The sequence below is a fragment of the Trichosurus vulpecula genome, chromosome 3, assembly GCF_011100635.1.
Source record: "Trichosurus vulpecula isolate mTriVul1 chromosome 3, mTriVul1.pri, whole genome shotgun sequence".
Classification (NCBI taxonomy): domain Eukaryota; kingdom Metazoa; phylum Chordata; class Mammalia; order Diprotodontia; family Phalangeridae; genus Trichosurus; species Trichosurus vulpecula.
The window spans coordinates 250308648-250331541 of NC_050575.1; the positions used below are offsets into that span (position 1 = coordinate 250308648).

General features: G+C 37.0%; 1 protein-coding gene across 4 annotated transcripts in view; it reads left to right on the forward strand.

Annotated features, from left to right (window-relative positions):
- The window catches only part of ARHGEF10 (Rho guanine nucleotide exchange factor 10), a 244523-nt gene that overhangs the window by 178437 nt on the left and 43192 nt on the right, over positions 1–22894 (forward strand). For all 4 annotated transcript variants that reach the window (XM_036752754.1, XM_036752755.1, XM_036752756.1 and 1 more), the window contains 6 exons: positions 53–180; positions 397–497; positions 2562–2683; positions 5162–5248; positions 12483–12706; positions 13865–14022. In XM_036752754.1, coding sequence (XP_036608649.1) covers positions 53–180; positions 397–497; positions 2562–2683; positions 5162–5248; positions 12483–12706; positions 13865–14022 — 820 coding nt within the window. The remainder of the gene's footprint in view (positions 1–52; positions 181–396; positions 498–2561; positions 2684–5161; positions 5249–12482; positions 12707–13864; positions 14023–22894) is intronic.

A 22894-nucleotide genomic window follows, 5' to 3' on the forward strand; every position in this document is an offset into this window, starting at 1 on the left:
TGTCATTATTTTACATCATTTTTGTGTTTTTATTGTTTTTTTTTTTTTGTAGAACTTAAATCAGTCAGTGGCACATGATTGGACATCAGGTTTACAGAAGCTTATCATGAAAAAAGAAGATGAAATCCGAGCAGCTGATTGCTGTCGAGTTCAGTTGCAGCTCCCAGGGAAACAAGACAAGTTAGTAGAACTTTTCAAATAAGACTTTCGTTAGTATAAGCCACTGGTGGGGGTGGGGGTGAGGGTGGCTGACAACCACTATTTATGATAGAACTGTCTTTATCCTTTAGTCCCAAATTTTGTATTAAGACAGACAAAACATGTAATTAAATTTCAGGTGAAGAAGCTTACTTTTTTTAAAAAAAGTGATTACTGTTTTATTATTATTTCTGGCAGGTCTGGCCGGCCTACTTTCTTTACAGCTGTGTTTAATACATTTACCCCTGCCATCAAACAATCCTGGATCAACAACTTACAGATGGCTAAGCTTGCCCTGGGTAAGATTTAGTTACTTAAAGCTAAATGAGGCATTCTTACACTTTTCCTGGGTAGTTTTCAAGATTACAATAAAATATGTTTATAAAAGGATAATATGAATAGAATGACTTCCCATAGTGACTGAAAAACAAACAAAATGGCCTCTTTATCAAGCTTAATATGGGCTATATCAGTGTCTTTAAAGAATAAAACAAAATAACCATGCTAAAGAAATGAACACAAGATGGATGATTTTTTCTTTGTTTAGTTTTATTTTAGTGTAGAATTAGCTTTGTCTTGCTTATTAGCTTTATCTAGCTCAGTCTTTTCATTAGCTTAAGAAAGCCCTTCTTTTTCTCCCAATAGTCTTCCAACTCAAGACTCTAGGACTTTAATATACCCCAAATAACTAGCTGTGTACCTTGGACAAGTTTCTTAACCTCTCTGAGTTTGTTTTGTCATGCATAAAAGAGAGAATTGAATGAGATGATCCTTCAGGTTCCTTCAACTCTTTAAATTATTATTTTATGACTTGGTTACTGGATTTGTTCCAATTTTGTCATCTTCTGATTTCCCTTTCATCTATTCCTTAATTTTCATTATGCCTATAAATTTCTTATATGAAAGCATTATGCATTTATACATATTATACATATGTGTAAGTTACTGAGGAAAATTTTAGGTGGGGTGTGTACGTGTGCGTGTATGTATATGTATGTGTGTTTTAGGACTCACAGTTAAGCTATTATCTAAGCCAAAGGGAAAACTCCTAAAAAACAAAAAAAGAAAAGCAGCTTTCCAAAGTAATAACTCATTAACCTGGTTAGCTGTGTTTCATGGGTGAAGAAGGGTTTTTGTTTTGAAATGGGAAGGGCCCCCTGAATTTGACTGGCTCATTTAAAGAGGAATCACTAACATAGTGAAGAGAATTTAGTGAATTATCAACTTTGGCTGCAAAGGAGCTTTGTAAGCAAGAGGAAATGTCATCTCTGAAGAATGAGGGTTTAGGCTGAACCTTTTTCAAGATACTGAAGCCCCAAACTTAAAATGAGTTGCTTCCTTGTATCTGGATTAAAGGATTTTTTTTTATTACTAAGATTATAGTTTGCTTTTTTACCATTAAATACTTTCAGTTTCTGTTGCCTTTTCCACCCAAGAGCATTGTGCCAGTGTCAGTTAATTTATTCTCACTGCAGCCCAGGCGTGTGAACTCAGACATTGGAATTGCTTTAATAAAACCCACAAGGACTGGAACAGCTGGATTTCACAGTCTTTAATGTATTTTCATTTCATTCAGGAAGTGCCAACAGGAAGTGTGGTATTAATGGAGCACCTCAGAGTTGGTTGAAACCACCCTCTAGTTTTTAGAAAGACAAAGCAATGAAATTGTCTTTAAATCATATGAAAAGATATCTAGGAGCAGAAAGAACATTTGATTTGGACTTGGACCACTTGCATGCAAATCCCAGTTCTGATCTTGCTTTGTATGACCTTGGGAATATCACTTATCTGCCTTGGGCTTCAGTTTCCTATATCTGAAATAACTGCATGTGTTCTAAGTTCTTTTTGGCTTTAGAGTTTCTAAAAAACACACAATGAGGGGTTTTCCTGCCAAACAGTCTCATTTTGCCCCTACCCCCACAAAAAAACTTAGAAAGAGTTTAGCTGTTTACGTTTCTCACAGTTCTGTTCTATTTGTGGAGGTGAGGTGATCCTAGGTTCTAGAAGGTGATACTGCTGGTGAACAGGCTGAATGAGCCTAGGGTGTGGGTCTTGTGCAGACTCAAAAGCTATTGTCTTAGGGGCCTCCCAGCTAAGTTCAGAGATTTCCCACCACATTGGCTTCAGACTGATGGACTTTTCAATCACAGCAACTCCTCAAACCATCCATGTTCATCTGTAACCATGTTCATCCGAGGACAGAGAATGCACAAAGGTAAAATAATAGATTTTTGAAGAATTCGAATGTTCACAATTAAGCAAGACAAAGCATTGCCAAGTTCTATTGATGTGATCTTTGGGTGCAGCTTTTTATCTGTTAAAAGCTTCTTGCTTATATATTTTCTCTTTGAATATGACTATAGAGGAGGAGAACCATCTGGGCTGGTTCTGTGTAGAAGATGATGGGAATCAAATAAAAAAGGAGAAGCACCCCCTTCTTGTTAAACACATGCCAGTGATGGTGGCCAAACAGCAAGAGTTTAAGGTAAAGTACAGTGAAATCTAAAATGATTAATTTATCTTTGTTAATATCTATATGGTGTTTGCAATTACTCCTGCTCAGACCACACAGTGAATGATTGTCAGGGGTAGGAATACATCTCCTTTTATTAACAGCTAGTGGGGTTTCTTTTTTAAAGGTAGTTTCTTTAACAAGAGTTTGCCAACTTCTGTCAAGCCAAACTGGTCTTCTTCCTCACAAATGACATCCCATCTCCCCTGGACAGTTCCTCCTCCTTCCTTCTGTCCTCAGTTTCTGAGCACAGCTCAGATACTACTTCCTAAAAGAGACCTCTCCTAATCCCACCCATTGCTTGTGCCTTCTTATATATTGTATATACTTAGATGTGTACATATCTCCCCCTCTATAATATAGAATCCTTGAGGGCACTGACTTTCATTTTTGTCTTTGTTTTCCCAGTTCTGAGTGTCTGGCACAGAGTAGATACTTAATAGATGTTTCTTGATTGGGTGGCTTCTGTCAGCTGACTGACACCTATAGTAGTGAATGATAAATCATTATAGAAGATCCTCCATATTACAGTGTAAGACTGGCTCTCCCTTTCCCCCAACCCCCCTGCAGACCTTTAGACTCTCCGGCTTGGAGACTGATAGGCCCTGAATAAAGAATCAGACACTCCTCTCTGGCTTGGAGACTGATAGGCCCTGAATAAGAATGCATCCCTCAGACATTCCTCTCCCGCTAGGACACTGATAGGCCCTGAACAAAGAACAGGAAATATTTCTGAAACTGCTTTTTGAGGACCTAGCCGGTTCTCAAAAACAAAATGACTGACAGGATCTTCCCCTCCTGAGGGGAGTGGCTACCCTCTCTGGCGGAGAACATCCGGAACAGTTAGCAGTAAGTCTTCCTTGTTCAGGACACTATAAAAGTCACCACATGGAACAGGCACATTGGAACCTCACCCACGGAAAGGATGCTTTGCCTGGGATTACGTTCAGAAGGACCAACCAAGGAGGTTGTAAAGGGGTTCCCCAGCTTCGGAGAAGCCTTGGGTGCAGGTGCCGAATGCGAAGTGTATGTTGTATGTTGTGTGCGTGTCTTTTGTCATGGTGGCAGCGTTAACTGTGTTTGTTAGGAATTGTTGATTAATGTGGTTGTGGGTTCGATAGAGTATTTCCCCTGTCTTTCAATAAAAACTTTATTCTGTTGGGAGTGTGCCTTATTGCCAGCGCGAATCCGAATCCGAACCTAGCCTAGCTTAATCGAACAAGTAGATGCCAAGCAACAACTTATCTATTTAAGTGCTTTTGCCTTTGAAACGGCTTTGCATGGTATGATCCCTTCAGGGTGATCAGTATTAAAACAGCTCTGTTGCATTCAAGACATTTGAATGAGGGAGACACATGTTTCACATTTGTCTGTTCTATTTGCCTCTGCTTGGCAAACTATCAGGAGCCAAAATTAGTCATAATTAGAAGTCTTTTTTTTTTTCCTTCAGTGAAGAGCTGGGCCTACTTTTAGGTAACTGAAATCTCTGGCCTGGAGGTATTTTACTAATATTCTCCATATTATCAGTATGAATACAGAAATTAATTAGCTATAATTTATTCAATGACTTTGATTTTCCTGCTCTGTCAAATGCCAATGATGTTCCTCATTTTCAATACTAATTTTTCACTCTGAGATTCCTCAAAACTTGTTCCATGCACTGGAAGATCCAAGGTAGGAGAAATTTAAATGGACATCGAAAGGAGGAGGAGTCATTCTATAGTCACAGAGTCTCTACTGGCCTTGGAAGTTCCTGGTGCCATGGCAATGACTGGCTTAGTTTGACGTCTCCTTTTTGCTGGGGAAAAGTTAGCGTTCACTTTGACCTGTTGGACAAATGTCTCTGCATGATGCCATTACTAAGTGTTTTAAGGAAAAACAAGATCATCCTGTGTTCAGTGATGTGTGTTTTGCTTTTAGTTATTTAACTAGGTCTGATGAGTGAAGTATTAGGAATACAACTTAGGGGCAGCTAGGTGGCGCAGTGAGTAGAGCACTGGCCCTGGGGTCAGGAGGACCTGAGTTCAAATACGGCCTCAGACACTTGACACATTTACTAGTTGTGTGACCTTGGGCAAGTCACTTAACCCCAATTTCCCTGCCTTCCCCCCTCCAAAAAAAAAAAAAAAACCTTGAAAGGGGGCAGCTAGGTGGCGACACACTTACTAGCTGTGTGACCTTGGGCAAGTCACTTAACTCCAATTGCCCTGCCTTAGGAAAAAAAAAGAGTACAACTTAGCTAGTCACCTCCTTAAATGCTAAGTTCTACTTCTAAAGAAGTCTATTTATTTTGGAGATTTTTAGTCGGTTGTCACTTTAATATTTTATAAAATATGAAACAGAAAGTCTTGTTGAGCTATAAGGAAGGAATGCCTTCCATTTTTATCCAAGAAGGGAAGAAATACACTATTACTATTTTATCTGAGCATGCTTCATTTTGTTTCATTTCAGATTGAATGTGCTGCTTATAATCCAGAACCTTACCTTGGCAATGAAACTGAGCCAAATTCATTTTCCATGCAGCATGGATTTCTATGGGTAAGCTTTATTTAAAAAAAAAAGTCTCATTGATGCTTTTTACATCACAGCCATTTCTGAAAATATCTCTTCTTCCCCACCAAACCCCTGCATCCAAGCCCCTAAAACATCTTTTGAAAAAAAAAAGAAAAACAGAGAGGATTCTGGGAAGATGTCAGAATAAGTCAGAAAATTCCAAGCTCTCCAGATTTCTCTCACAAACGAGATAAAATTACCCCCTCAAGGCCAACATAGAGGGGTAAAAATAAGTAAGAGTAGGGACAGAACAGTGGTTCTCCTGGGACAATCAGGGAAGATCTGAAGAAAAATCTCAGGATTAGATTTGCCACCTGTGAAGAGTAAACACTGCCAGGCTATGTCCAGTTAAACAACAAGCAGCAAGCTCTGGGGTTAGCTGGCTCGGGAGGCTGCCTTGGTCCCAGCCACTAGGAAAGAGAAGGAACCAGTACAGCCTAGAAACTGTACACAGAGTGCAGAAGCAGTGGGGCTGGGACCACTGGCTTTGGGCACTTTACTGGAGGCTGGAGGTCTTGGTTCTAGTACCAGGCCAGGTGGGAGACATGAAGGAGGGTCTGAAGCTAACGGCATCATCTCTTATACCCCAGGACTAGAGGTGATTACAAGAACTAAGTCACTACAAATTTAAAAAAAAATGAACAGGTGAAGCAAAAAGAATCCAACCATAAAGAGTTTTTACTGGAATAGAGAAGCCTTCTCTAAAGAGAAGATATTGATGCAAAGAAACTCTCTTCTACCCCAAAGAATAAGGTCAAATGCTCACCTGCCCAAAAAGAATTCATGGAAGAACTTAAAAAAAGACTTTAAAAATCAAATGAGAGAGATTGAGGAAAAACTTTTTAAAAAATCTAATGAAAACAAGAAGATTATGAAAAGAAAGTCAATCAATTAGAAAAGGAGATCCAGAACCTTAAAGAAGAAAACAACTCCTTGAAAATAAGAATTGGGCAAGGGGAAGCCGGTGAAGTTATAAGAGATCAAGAAATAATAAAAAAGAATGAAAAAATAGAAGAGAATGTGAAGCATCTCATAAGAAAAACAACTGATATGGAGAACAGATAAAGAAGAGAAACATAAGAATAATGGTACTACCTAAAAGCTATGACCAAAAAGAATCTTGATAAAATAATACAAGAAATAATTAAAGAAAATTGTCATGAAGCAATAGAACAAGAGGGGAAAATAGAAATAGAAAAAATAAACCTATCACCACCTGAAAGAGATCCTATAAGGAAGACTAACAGGAATATCGTAATCAAATTCTGAAACCTCCAGCTCCAGGATAAGATATTATGAGCAGCAAGAAAAAAAAACAATTTAAATATGGCACAATTAGAATCATACAAGACCTAGGAGCAGCAGAACTAAAAGATTAAAAGACCACTGGTCCTGGAATACTATATATTGAAGAGCAAAAGAACTGGGGTTTCAGCCAAAAATATCATACCCAGCAAAGCTAAGCATGATCCTGAATGAAGAAAAGGGACATTTGACGAACTGTCAGACTTTCAGAATTTTGTTTAAAGAAAAATAAAACCTAAACATAATAGATTTTACATACAAGAGCTAAGAGATACATACCAAAGATGAATTACAACAGACTCAATAAGGACAGACTATTTACCTTTTATGTATGTAAAATGTATGTCTACCATTGTTATTAGTAATTGGGTAGTAAGAAAGATTGGGGTAGATCTGAGTATGATATAATTTTAAAAACTATAACTGTTTAGAAACAGCTAAAAAAGAGTAATTATCTTATACAAATGAGGTGTGAGAGGAAGAACCAACACAGAGGATGGGGGAAGAAGGCTGATGGAAACCTACTTTCATCAGAATTGGGTTCAAGAGGGAATAATACATATTTATTTAGAAGAGTATAAACGTCTTCTAAATTCAGAAAGAAATAAAACATTAAGGTGAGAGGGAGGGGGGAGAGGAAAAGGGAGGGATCTTTAGAGGGGAGGGTGAGGGAATAAGTTGAAGTGTGGTATAGAAGGGATTTTAGATCATGAGAATCAGAGGATAAGGGATGGATCCTTGAAGAGGGGTGTAGGTTAAGTAATATGAGGGCAAGGTAGCAGGTAGAAGTAAAGTAGAGGAGTCAGGAGGGATAGGAAATAAGAGATAGACACAAACATAAAATAAAGTTCAGGAATAGAATTTGTTAGGGAAAAAGGAGCAGGGGTGATAATTATGATTTTGGATAAAATTAAGGCTAAAATAGATTTCATCAAAAGCGAAAAATAGGGAAACTATGCTGTATGTCAACCATATTTATCAACATTGTTTTGAACTATCTAAAACAACTAGACAGTGTAAGGTGAGAATATTGCTCTGGTGTAGGACAGATGAGTTGGTGGACTTGAAAAATTATGGAAAGACTTGGAGGTTATCCACCCTCAGAGAAACAAAGGATAAATAAGTAGAGTACGGTCTTACATAGATGCATATAAATGTATATGTCTATATATGACTATGATTATTGTTATCTAAGTATATGTATGTGTAAGTATATAGATGTATAGATATGTATGTGTGTGTATATATATATCTTTGTGTGTATATGTCTATGTATGTATGTGTATATATGCATATATATGATACATACTATATATATATATGTATACACATCTCACTATATAAATATATCTGTGCTTAATTGTAGCCTTGGGGAGTGGGGGAGGAAAGGGGGGAAAAAGAATAAAGTAAAAGGTGCATAGCAGAGAACAAAAGAAAACTTCAAAGGAAGCAAAGAAAAAATGGACAGCTTTCAACACAACGCTCAGTATTTATTATATAAGCTTTCTTGAAATGGAAATTCATTGCTGTATATTTTTAATCCCCTGCTGTGCACATGGCAATGTTTTTTTCTTTTGTATTATCTTAGTTTTAGTATTTAAGTTCATTTTTCTTTTCTTATTTTGTAGTTAAGTTAAAAATAAAAAAATTTACATATTTTAAAAAAAGAAAAACAGTTAAGCAAAAAACAAAAACTGTTCAGTGACACCACCACCCCTATCTGCATACAACATTATTTGCAAGGAGTCAGTGGTTTCATTACTTTCTCTGGGATTATTATTGGTTTTTTAATTACTCAGAGTTTTGATTACTTTAAGTGATTTTCTTTTTACTTTTGCCATTGTAGTCATTGTTTATATTCTTCTCTTGGTCCTGCTTCTTTTACTGTGCTTTGGTTCATACAACTCTTCCCAGGTTTCTCTGAATCCTTCACATTTGTTGTTTAAAACTTTGCGGTTCACAGATCATTAGTTTTTTTTTTTTTTCCCCAGCATTCCTCAAATGATGGGGACCCACTTTATTTCCAGATCTTTAATGGCACAAAAGTGATTTCATGAATATTTTTGTATATATTGTATTTTTTTTCCTCTTTGACTTCCTTGATAGATATACCCAGAAATATGATCACAGGATCATAGGCTATGAGCAGGTTAGGAATTTTTATTTTAAAAATTATCTTTTGTTTTTAAATCATTTTAATTTCCTGAAACTTTTTTATCAAATAATTTTTTAAAAGGGGAGGGAAGAACAGTTCAATAAAACTAACCAACACAGTAACTGAGTCCAGCAGTACAGGAAATATTCCATGTCCAGAGTTCCCACATCTTCAAAGAATGGTTGTTGTTTAGTTGTATTTGGCTCTTTGTGACCCCATTCCAGGTTTTCTTGGCAGAGTTACTGGAGTGGTTTGCCATTTCCTTCTCCAGCTTATTTTAAAGATGAGGAAACTGAGGGAAAGAGGGTTAAATGACTTGCCATAGGTCACACAGCCAGTAAGTGTCTGAGGCTGGACTTGAACTCAGATCTTCCTGACTCAAGGCCTAGCACTCTATGCTGTGCACCACCCAGCTGCCCCTCGAAGAGTGAAATACATTATCATATCTCTTCCTCTGGTCCATACTTCTGGGCCAATAATTATACAGTGTTCGGTTTTAATTATTTATTCTTGTTCTTTTCATTTACTTAGTTATAGCAATTGTTTTCTTAGTTCTACTTATTTCACTTTGAATCAGTTCATATGTATTGGAAAGCTTTACTTTTAAAACTAAGGAATTTATTGAAAACTCTTTTTCTGTAGAGTTACACGGGATAAGAAAAATATGCCATAGGATGCTCTGAATCATGAATTTTAAGATTCATCAATTCTGTAAAATAAAATCAAGTGACTTTCTAAATTTAGAGAAAAATGTTACAGTCAATAGTAGTAAAATAGTTTTGAAAAAAAATCCCAATGTCAAATATAAGGGGAAAATTTTTCTTGTTTAGTATCATTACAAGGATAAATATTTTAGCCTAATTGGAAAATTAATTCACTTGTCCTTAAATTAAAGATGAAATAGCATTTTTTTTCCTGTCCTGAGTTAATTTGATACCTTCTTGTACTGGAAACTGGCTCTAAGCACTTCCCAGGAACAGTCCACTGTTGTACTGCATTGGGAAAGAAATGAATTTGCAACCACTGAAATGCTGACATCAGGAAATAAGCTATTTAGAGTTTGTAGTCAATAGTATGTACCTTGCAGAAGCCAAATGCTGAAAGGTTATTGAAGATGTTGAGCAGCATAAATTAACTTCTCTAATGGTTGAAGTAAATATTTTCAGTTGAAAAATTCTAACTTTGCTCATACAATTAAAAAAAAATATGAGACTCACAGAAATATCTGTGGGGTGCCATATCAAGGACCTCAGCAAACTTTTAAGGCATTTCGTATATCTTGCATGCCTTCTCACTTCCTTTTCTAATTCACCTCCTATCTCTAAGTGCCTTCTCTCCTACACTATGTCTTCTGCCAGCTGGCTGCCCAAATACTGTTACTCCCCACTTAAGCCTGCTTCTGCACCTTAAGTGACCCAATGTCCAAAATCATACTTCCTTCTCCCTCTTTCACTCTTCTTGCCCTCCACCTAAATCCCCAATGTATTAGTGATATCAGCCGCATACGGGGAGGAAAACTATCTGATTAATTCGCACTAAAGTGTGAGTTGGAGAAAGGGTGCAAGCTTTTATTAAGCACCTACTATATACCAGGCATTGTTACCTCTTTACCAATAGTCTCATTTGATCTACGCAACAATACTGTGAGATGCTATTATGATTTCCACTTTACAATTGAGGAGACTGAGGCAGACAAAAGTTTAGCAACTTGCCCAGAATCACAGAGTTATTGTCAAATTTGAGCTCAGATTTTCCTAACTCCAAGCCTAGCACTCTTTATCTGTCCACTGCCTAGGAAATTTAAACCTCAAGGGTTTTTTCAGTTTAAATGAGACGATTAATCCAAGTGGATTTCTAATTAGTGAAATGTGTGGAAGGAACAATTTTGAGCAGACTCAGCCTTTCTTCCTTCTGCTCCTTTGCCTGTTCCCTAATCATGTTATTGTTCACCAAAGTCAAAAGAACTATAATTAGTAATTTTGCATCCATCCCACTTCTGAATGAGGACTAGGATAAGAATCTGGGAGATGTGGACTCAAATCCCATCCCTGACATTTATTACCTATATGTGTCCAGCAGGACTTACCTACTAGTTGGTGGACAGTGTTCCCCAGGCCAGGGAAATCACAAATCTTTGTAGTATTTTTTATATTAGATTCTATAGAAAGATTCTATATGATATTCTATAGATAGTGGATAGAGAGCTTATTTCAGAGTCGGAAAGACCTGGGTTCAAGTCCCTCCTTTGGCACATACTGACTGTGACCCAGGGCAAGTCTTTTAACTTGGTGCTTTCAGACAACTCTATGATTTGCAATATATTTCCTGATATATTTGGAGTTTCTTGTATAGGGAATGTCAGAACCAAAAAAAAATATCAGTATAAATACTCAATGATTTAGAAAGTATAAAAGTTTTAAGTGCTGCATGGCTTTGGAATTAGCAGACTTGGGTTCAAATCCTGCATCTAACATTTGTGACTTCTGTGACCATGGACAAATCATGTAAACTTGCTGGCCTTCACTTTCCTCATCTATAAAATGAGGGAGTTGGACTAGAGGGCCTCAGAAATTTTCTTCAATTCCATATCTATGATCATATGAAACTTATTAAGGTCCTCAGTCTACTTATCTCCTTTAGGCTATTTTCATTTTTTTAAAATAGTTTTTAATTTGCTTTTAAAGGCATGGTGCTTTTAACTATATAGTGTTACAACATGTAAATTTCTGTGGTATGCCCACACATTAGATTCTGTAGCCAAATGGTGGTTTAGCATAAGGAATACCGGCTTTGAGTCAGGCAAATCAGAGTAAAAATTCTAACCATACCAGCTATGTGACCATGGGCAAGTCACTTCTTTCCTTTCAGCCTCAATTTCCTCACATCCAAAATTGTATTAACAATATGCTTAGTCTCTGTTACATGGTGGTGTTTGATGAAAGAGCTCTGTAAACCTCAAAGAGGAAATTTAAGCTATTATCTACACATAAATCTATCAAGATTAAGAAGAGTCCTTGCTGAAGGAAAATGCTTATCTAAGAAAATGGGGCATAATTGATCCTTAGTATATCAGTTTGGATCTGAAAATATTTTATATTCTTAGCAAAATCTTTTTTTTTTTTTTTGGCCAGGGTTGAGGGTGGTATGGGAGTTGGGAGAGAGGTGCTCTGGACATGTGATTTAATCAATGTAGGGACTTCTAGTATAGAATCTGTCTTATGTAAACTGGCAACTCATTTGTAGGGCATAGTTTTAGAAAGTTACCTGGAAGAACTGAGAGGTTAAAACCCTTGCCTATGTGCACACAGTTAGTATCTGTTAAAGATTCTTTGAATCTAGGTCTTTCTGATTCCTGTCCTGTACTCCAGGGCTTCTTAAACTTTTTCCACTTCCAGCTCTTTTCAGTTTCAGCAGCCTTCATTGGCATTTCATGGCCTGAGGGCACGCACAGTGCAAAGTACCCATGCTGCATGTTTAGAACCTAGGCTGTCATGAAGTTGTGCTCGATACGACACGGGCAAGGGCTGCCACAAACACCTCGGCTTCATGATGCCTTTGATTTTGAATTTTTGGTCATTGCACATTCAGAAACCTTTTACTGTTGCCGAATTTTTAAATCTGAAGTTTAAGAAGCTCCGGACTAGGCCACACTGCTTCCTTCAAAGCCATGACTTCTTTAACACTTGTTTTTGTGAATTGTGTGATTGTGAAGTCCTTCATCAGCTGATCATCTTTTTTCCTCTTAATTTCCTAATTCAGATTGGCAGCTGTACGAATCAAATGGGCCAAATAGCCATCGTCTCATTTCAGCATTCCAGCCCCAAAGTGATTGAATGCTTCAATGTGGAATCACGAATTCTTTGTATGGTATACATTCCAGTGGACGAGAAACATAAAGAACCCAATGTCACCCCTGATTCTGAAACTGTGGTTGGAAAAGCTTCAGATGTACCTACTATTTGTCTAGGCACAGAAGAAGGGAGGTAGTATTGTCTTTCACTGTTACAAATAAATTCTCAAAAGTATTCATTATTAGAATTAAACGGTGAACCATCACAATGCAAAGAATTATTTAACTAACTTTGATGTTAGAAAATGATATGTATATATGCTTGCTTGGTACAGTAGAAGGAGCACTAACTGAAGTCAGAGAGGTTCAGATCCTGCATTTGACGATCCATTTCGAGAAAGTCATTTTTTGAGCCACAATTTTTTCAATTATAAAATGAGAAGCCTGGACTAGATTGCCTCTGAAATCCCTTCCCTCTCTCTCTCTCCATATATATGTATATATATATATATACACACATATATATATATATATACACATACATATATATGTATATATATATACACACATATATATATATATATATGGTCATCACACACATACACATTTATATCCTATGCACATATATATATATAATGCATTGTATATACATGTGTACATAGAGTACAATAGTTATTACCCTTTGAAGTACTGAATAAGGAAAATCAAAATTATTCTAGGAAACGCCTCAAAGCATGAATGGCAATTGTTTTAAATGGTTTGGTTTTACTTATACTGTGAAATGTACCACTGAGATATTTTTAAAAACTTGTCATGCTTTGTACTATAGAATAAAAGAGGACCATGTTTTAGTACTGTAGGCACATTTGGACATGGACCTAATTTGGAAGAGAATGATGCAATGACTCTCTGGCTTGATCTTCCAAGAAATTTCGGAAATTAAAGACTAATGTTTCTGTAACATGACAGATTATATGTTAACAAGAAGAGAATGCTTCTTGTCCAAGTGAAGGGAAAGGACCCCAAGTAGCATCACTTATTCAAAGAGAGAACCATTATAGATAGAAGATGAAGTAACACAGTATTTTTTGCCATGATCAGATTAAAATTCATTATTAAGGAAATGAAATATAGCCTATTAATGGTTAATGCAATTCTTCTTTGGCCCTTTAATTTTTTTTCTTCATGTTTTTATTTTTGTATCATAGTTGTTTCTGGAAACACCCTATTACTCCCTCCAAATTTAACACTGACTCCATTATGATAAACAGTTAACCAAAAAACCCCTAACTTTTAAAATCCTTTCTTTATATATCAAACATATGCTTATTAGTTTGTTTTTCTTTTAAAGCATTTCTATTTATAAAAGTAGTCAAGGCTCAAAGAAGGTGCGACTTCAACATTTTTTCACACCTGAGAAGTCTACTGTCATGAGCCTAACTTGCACATCTCAGTGTCTCTATGCTGGTCTCGTCAATGGGAATGTTGCTGTCTACACCAAAACAGAAGGTAACTATAACTTAAATTTACAGAAGGATTTGCCTATTAGGTGTTATGTTTGTTGCTTAATTGTTTTCTTTTTCCACCATGTAATTTATTCCTAAGTATGTCAAGTATTTATTTTTTCTCTATACAACTTCTGAATGCAAATACTTTGTATATATAACTATTTGTTGGGTATGTTATAGTGAGGACTCCTTTGATGTATGTGTTGAACTGAATGGTCACAGTGATCTCTTCCAACTCTTGAATTATGGAATTCTATAGTTCTTGTCTTTTGTTTTTGCTTGGCACTTTAGCTTTTGTTTGGCACATATTAGCCATTTAATAAATGTTTGCTGACTGATTGATCTAAATTACCCACTATAGTTGCTGTACAAGTATCAGACATTTAATGAATATTTGTTGAATGGATGAGTGCTAGTGTTTGATGTTTCTTCATTTAAATTTGGAAACTGTTGGCAGCAAAAAAAAAAAAAATCAAGCCTGGCAGAAAAAAAAATCAGGTCAAATGCATATAGTGAATGATATTAGTATTGTGACATTAATAAGATGACTAGTTCAGTAGAAGATGAAAAATCCCGCAGGTCTGGCCCTTCAGAGGTTCATGCTATCCAACCTTGATTACTGTTCAAATTCTTTTATATTCATCTCATGTAATCCCTAGCACCCTCCCCAACAGTGGCTGTTTGTGGCCTTGCTCTCTTTTCCTCAAACCTCCATTTCCTTTTTTACCATCACTTGTAGCAGATGGTCTCTCCATCTATTTTGTGGATATTGTAAGCTTTATTCAATGAAGGATTACAGGATGAAAACATCAGAGTTCTGCCATCTGCCCCCAGGTTTACATTGACATATCATTGTCTTTTCTGCCTTCTCAGACGTCCTTCTACTCACAGAGAATGAATTTGTTTTCTCTACAAAGCTAAACCATCCACCTGTACAATGAGCCCCATGGCTTCAACACTTCTAGAGTTACTACTCTCAAAGAGATTGAGCCATTTCTAGTTTCTTCAGTCTCTTTCTGTCCACTAGATCCTCTCTTCCTGTCTTCAAACTTGCTCAGGTATCCCCCTGACTTAGAAAATGATAACAAAGAAGCCATTTGCATGGTCATGCTATTCATTCACTCATTCATTCAATCTACTTTATTTTCTATAAACTCATTTTCTGAATAGTCATCAAAAATCTCTATGGAAGCAGCTTTCACAGGTAACCAGTGAACTCTTTCTTGCTGAATCAAATGCCCTTTTCTCAGTGTACATCCTTCTCAACTTCTGTGCCATAACATTTGATATTATTGACTACTCCCTATTTCTTGAAATGATTTTCTTGGCTTTTTTTTTGTGGAAAGCACAGTTTTTGGGTATTATTTAGCTTTTCCTTCTCTGCCTTCTTTGTTGCTTCCCATCCTTTTCTCTTCCCTAAATGTGGATTCTCTTTGAGTTCTTTCGTCAACCCTCTACTTGATGCCTAAGTCTGTCAGTGAGGTCAATCATTTTTATGTCTTCAGTTAAAGCTTCCAAATCTCATTTCTCTACCGACTTTTTCAGAGGTATTAAGTGAATCTTGGTCAAGTGATAGACCACATAGAATTCATGAGAAACCTTTCAAACTAAGGCATGCAGTACAGATAGTCTGTGTTGGCTAAAGTGAGAACTATATAAAAATGTTGAGCAAAAGTGTTATCAGTGAACCCCTTCAGCATTTCAGGGACTTGTTATCCATGTGAGTACTGAAGATCACTACCTCTCAATGGGGAGAGTTGTTGTGGCCTGAAAAATTTATAGGTATTCAGCCATCTTTTGTTTTAGAACAGCTCTTCATCCTCATTTACCTATTCTTCACATTGACTCCTTTGTTGCCATAACATAAAACATAATAGTTTAAGAACTGCCCAATCACTTTGTATAAATGTTGAAAATACCTGCATTTGCACATTTGTTGTTTCCTGATATAATATAAGCTCCATGAGGGAATGGATCTTTTTTTTTTTAAGTTTTGTCCTTGAATCCATCATGCTTAGCCCATTATCTGATACATAGGCACTTAGTGAATATGTGTTGACTTATTGATTGGTCGTGCCTCTTAAACCAACTATGCAAAGGACCATGGGAAAATCTAGATAGTTGTGTTAAGGAATTAGTTGTAAAACATATTCCTGAATAAAATAACTTGATGGATGAAGTTATTTAAGATTGATTATTTATATGATGAACAGCTCCCAAATATATTAATGTTAGCTTGAGCGTCATGAATCCTGGACTGTTTCTTTTAGACAATGGCTAAATAAGAGATTCAACTCTTTCTTAAGATACTTCATCGAGTTGTTTAAGTGTTTATTTAAAAAGAGGGGCAACCGACATAAAAGCATATTTAAAACTGTTTAAGACGAAGATTGTAACTGTCATTTAAGACCATGTTTGACTGTTCTACTTTGGTGGAATGGAAAGACCACTAGACTTGGAAAGAGACAAGGATTCAAATCCTCTAAGAATTCCCAAGTTCCTTTAAAGGCCACCTCCCTCAGAAGGCCTTCTGTGGTTTCCCTCCCCACCCCCTGCTCCAGATTTACACTATGGTCCCAGGCCTACTGGTAGATAAAGAGATGACCTTGGAATCAGAAAAATGTAGATTCAAGATATGGACTTGAGTCTTGCCTTTGACACATCCTGATCACATGACCTTATACAAGTCACTTAACTTTTTATTGCTACAGGCTATTCTCTTAAGACTATAAATTGCAGAACTAGTGCTAATCAGCATTGGCAGAAGGACTTTCCTTCCTGAGGAGTGCCATTTCCCAGTGAAGTCACATCTGGTCCAGATTACTTTATATAAATTTTGAATATACATATATACATACACACACACACACACACACACACACATATATACACACATACACACACATGTATACAAATACCATTACATATTATACATGTTACAATACATATTATAAATATATATTATACATGTAACATATAAACAATGTACACATTGTTTTTCATATAATGTAAGCTCCATGTGGGAAAGAATTTTTCTTTCTTTGTTTTCGTGCTTGCCCTTGCATCTCTGGTGCCTTGAACAACAATTACCATATAGGCACTTAGTAAATGCCTGTGATTGATTTATTGTGACTCTTAAACAGACTACCCATATAACTATGGGAAAGTCTCTTAGTCTTTCACAACTTCAGCTTCCTCACTTATAAAATGAGAATAATACTACTTGGCCTGTCTATTTCACAGGTGATTTGTTATGGGGCGTATGTTCTTGCATAGGTTGAAGTGTTCAATCATTTTGACCTATTTTAACAGTGTTTTGTTAGTGCTCTAAATGAGGCATTAATAGTTTGTATTGTTTTTGGCCCATAGACAGTTTGAATCAAGTACCAGAAATAAAGCAATTAATGCTGAAAATAATCTTGAATTGCTCTTATGTGTTATCAATGAGATTGAGCTTGTTATAATAATGTGCAGTGGAAAAAAATGGATTTGTTGTTAGAGGACCTGAGTTTGGATTCCACTTCTGCTGCTTATCATCTATGTGACCCTAGACAAGTTACTTCACCCATCTAGGCTTCAGTTTCATCCACTCTAAAATGAGTGATTTGGTCTAGATAGAAGGTCAAACATGTGGCCCCATAGCCTGCATACAGCCTGCAACATTCCTGAGTATGATGCAAACCAAATTAAAATGTAACTGTGAAATATTTAACAAGATATATAAAAATACAATATTACTATGTGGTTTTTTAAGTCAGTATGAGACCTACAGAGATCTTTATATAAGTTTCGTGACCCCTATTTGTATTTGAGTTTGACACCATTGAGATAGGTGATCTCTAAGGTGTCCCTTTTAGCTGTGAGTCCCATGTTCATTTGAACGATGTTGAGGATAATAAGACAATAAAAGTAATGGCCAGTATTGTTATTATGCTGAAACCTGTGTCTTCCTTGTGTATGACGCTAATTTGGGAAAGCCTGCCCTAGAGTTTTTGAGAAGAAAGTTAGCATTAAGCTTATTAGGAGAAGAGGGAGGAAGGCAGTAAGCATTTATATAGAGAACCTACTATGTGCCAGGCTGTTAAGTGCTTGTGTGTTAAGCACTTTTACAAATGTTGTCTCATTTGATCCTAATAATGGGCCTGCAAAGTTAGGTGCTGTTATTATCCCCATTTTACAGTTAAGGAAACTGAGGCAAACAAATTAAGTGACTTTCCCAAGGTCACACAGTTAGTACATTTCTAAGGCCAGATTTGAATTCAGATCTGCCTAGTGGAATAGAGTACTGGGCCTGGAGTCAGAAAGGGTCTTCTTTGTGAGTTCGAATCTGGCCTCAGATACTTACTTGCTGTACTTAACCCTTTTTTGCTTCAGTTTGCTTATTTGTAAAATGAGCTGGAGAAGGAAATGACAAACCACTCCAGTGTCTTTGCCGAGAAACTCCAAACAGTGCCGTGAAGAGTCTGACAAGACTGAAATGACCAAACAACAAAAACAATTTCCTGACTCCAAGTTCACCACTCTACCCACTGTACCACCTAGATGCCTAATCAGGGATTTCTAACAACCAGATCATTCTAACCTTCTATGGATTTGCATTCTCATAATGAAGTAATCCTCTCCACTGGGGCAGAATATAATCCAACTCTACCTTCTCCCCTTATGTAGTTCCTGTCAAACTCATTTTTTTAAACTAAACTCCTTTACGCTAGGCATTGTGCTACATGGTAGATGTGTAAAACACTCTATTCCCTCAAGTGGCTTATGTTTCACATTTGTTTTGGAGAGGCCAGACCTATGAGATAACTAAACACTTGTTCTGGAACTGATAATCATATAGAGTTCCTTTGGTGCAATAAAAGATTAATTGACTTGCCCAGTCTCACATAGACTATATGACCAAAGGCAAGACTGATATATACACATTGGTCTTGCTGATTCCTAGGCCTGCTCTTTGTTCACTAGGTGCTGTCTCCTTCAACATTTGTTGTTGTTAAGCTATTTTCTTGGCAAAGATACTGGAGGGCTCTCCCATTTCCCTCCCTGGCTCATTTTACAGATGAGGAAACTGAGGCAAACAGGGTTAAGTGACTTGCCCAGGGCCACATACCTAGTAAGTGTCTGAGGCCAGATTTGAACTCACAAAGATGAGTCTCTGATTCTAGACCCAGCAGTCTATCCGCTGTGCCATCTGGCTGACCTACCCTTCAGCATACCCGTCTCAATCCAATGCACTGGAGATCAGGCTGCAGATTTTTTAACGTGGGTATCCACTTTGTTTTTCAAGTACTAAAATTAAAATGATAACACCATTACCTAGGGACAGAATGTCATTTTATTGAGCTCTGAACACAAAAATTGTTCTGGACAGAAAATTGAAAATTGATCTAGTCTACCTGCTTTGGGAAAATGAGACTACACTCATGTAAACTGAAACTTTTCCTGCCTGAAGTTCAACGTCATGTTCAAGCCAGAGTCAAAGCTGCTGACAAAGAGTCAGATTTGTAGCAATGTCGTCTGTCATACAAGTAATCTTTGGTTTGGAATCCATCCATAAGTCCCCTACAGGTACAGCCTACACAATAGCAGCATGAAATGTGCCATAGGATACATCTCCAGGGAAAATATTCTCAAGCACTCCACTGCGCCTAGGCAGATGCCCAGGCCAAATCATTAACTGGCATTTCTGCAAGCTCTACACAATTGTCATTGGTGGAGAAAAGCCAATGAATGAGTCCTAGGGGTGCTGTCACCATAGGGTATCATCAGTGCTGCTAATGCGCAAAGAAGAAAGGAAAAGTCTAAATTCTTTGGCAGGAGACTGAAGGGAAAAAAAAAAATCTGTGAAAGCCAAAATGCCAAAGGTTGTGTTTCCAGAGAGTCTTTCAAAACCACTAAGTGAAAATCCATGGCTTGAAGTTTTCCTTTCAAGCCCTAAAAAGATCTACTAAATGTTCTATGATACAAACACTAGACATAAAAATAAAAAGCAAATTCCCTATAGTATATACACTTTAAAACATATATTGAAGTAGTCAAAGGTATTCTTTTTTTGTTTTTTGTTGGGCATAGGGACTTGAGCAGTCAAGCCACAATTATTGTAGATATACAATTGCTTCATTGTTTTGTTTTGGAAGTGGAAGTGGTTGTCAGTTCTTAAAGATTTTTGTTGAAGGGCAAGAGCTGACATTTTTTACTGGAGTCAAAAAGTTTTAAAAACTAAACCCAGAAATATATGATATCATCTGTGAGCTATCCTGCCCAGCTTCAGAGAGCCATATCATCAGAATTAACTCATTTAGATGTCCTCTGAAGCAGGGAGGGGGTGAATAGCTATTAGTGAATGAACTACCTACACAAATAAAATTACAGGTCTTTGGAAGTAATCAAAATGTTAAAGATTATCAACTCCTGGAATTTTAAAGCCTGGGGGACCTCCAGTTACCTGTTTAGCTCAATTTCAGACCTATAAAGTCAAAACTTTTAAATTACTGACATCAAGATCCTTAAAGTATCGAGATTCCAGGAACATTTCCCATAGTACTATACATAGAAATCTGTCTAAAATGTGGCCATTCTCTTATTATAGTTATGATAAATGTAAAGTAATTCCTCCTGTTTTCAGTGTCTCATGCTCTATTGCCCTTGGAGACAATAGCTGTATTTCAGACGTAGGTGGGATTAGGTAAAGCAGGGCCAGAGAAGACCAGGGAACAGCAAATAGGCTAGTTAGACTGGACAGGGAATACATGAAGAAGAATAGCATGAAAGTAGGGCATGATATTCCAACCACAAAACAATTTGGTCTCCACTGCCCATTCAATTCAGGGCTCAATTTGTCTATCTTCAGTACTAGTCTTTAGTAGCAAGCACCCTAGCATACCCAGGATGGCCTGCTAGCACAGGTTCTTAAATCTGCTTTTCTAGGAAAGAATGCTCAAAAAAGGGTCAACAATCCTACTTTTAATTACATTCACTAGTTCAGGGAAATGGTCAGCACCCTGAACAGCAGAGAAAATACAAGCAGAGAAATTAGTATAAAGACCAACAGACAGGGCTCTTAACTGCCTGAACCAAAGCAATATTGCTATACACTTTATATACACCACTGGATCGAGAGAGCCTTTCATCTCAGCAGTCAAGGGGTCTGAACATATGGCTACTCAGTCTTGACCAGGAAATCAAAAGATCCTTCTCATAAGAGAACCCTCAAAGCAAAATACCAACTCAGAGTATATATACTTCTCAGAGACAGATGGCATTAGAATCCTCAGGACTCAGTGCCTAATTAGAAATTATCAAAAGGTAGGAAAGCCTTCCTACAAGTAAGCCTCCCTCTAAACAAGCTCCTCCTCCAATGGGCTGTATGACTCAGGATGTATCACAGCTATGAGCTGGGCCAGAGCTCAAAGCACGTCACATAAGCCTCTTAATGGATGGGGAAGATCTTCATAGTCCAAGATAGAGATTTAATATAGATGTATATATACTTTGAATAATTCATTGAATTAGTCTCTCAATATACATAAATGTGAAGAATGGATTAGAGGCAATATATGTATCAACATTGACCTATAAGAGCACATACATACATACCGCTACGCTAATTTTGCATATTGCCCAATATCTTTTGAAAATTATTTGAATTAATTAGTGAATTTAGACTATACACACACACACACACACACACACACACACGTACACACACACAAATTAACAAATGCAGTAGGTTGCCTTAAATCTTGATACAGATATCTTGGACCAATGCTACAGATACATGAGAGAGACAAAGAGACAGAGATGGAGAGAACACACACATTGATATGCTAATTTATTGGGTCATCCATCCAACTCTGTGCCATAATTTGGACGATAAATATTTTTTATCCTCTTGGGTTTTCCTGTATGGTTTACTAAATTGATCATTTCTGAGTGGCTCTGGATCTCATTGAGGAGGCCCTGTATTGTTTGAAGGCTTGATGCAGTCATCACAGTGTTATCTGTAAATGTGAGCATCTGTAGAATTTTACCACCTGAATATAAGAAATCACTTCCAGTTGGCCTCTGTTCAGTACATCTTCTATAACAGCATCAAGCATATGTCTCCCTATTTTATGCCTTGCTATTGATATTCAAAGAAAACTAGCTATTTCTGCAATTATATCTATCAAAAAGTCTTGTGTGATCTCAGCTTGTTCATGGGAGACACTTTGGAGGAGAATTGCTGTGAAGGCTGTGTTTTGCCCTCCTGACCAAAATGCTAAGCTATGTAAGCGATAGGTTCACAAGTCAGCTACGTATTCCAAGTCAGACCAAAGCTTTCTACAGCGATGATGAAAAATCGGGACACCGGCCAATTCTACCCTTTTGTTTATCGTTATTTACGGACTTCGGTGTATTTTGTGTTTTGGGAAGCTTTTTTAATAATAATGTGGTAATTTATTAGTAGTTAATAGTAATGTAGTAGAACCATTCACTATTTTTCCCACTCCTGAGCTTTGAAAATGACCAAGTAAGGACTCAAGAGGGGCCCAGAAGGTATTAAGCCAATAGATACCTTACACATAGGCAGAATGAGTGGCCACCTACTGCATATAGGGTGACTTAAAGATGGTCCGGAAGAACCCTCTGCCTTCTTATAAAACAGCACTCACTGCCTCTTGTCTCTGAAGATCTTTCTACCAGTGGATAAAATATTCCATTACACAGCTTAAGGAGAAGGCTTAAAACAGTTGCCTCTGAGAAGAGTGAAACATCTATGTATTGTGAAGTTAAGATATGGATGGCTAATTGGTCTTTTTTTGAGTGTAGATGTTGGTCTATCAACTTCTCCTCTAGGAGGGGAAAAGAGGGAAGCACTGGTAATTCTATAG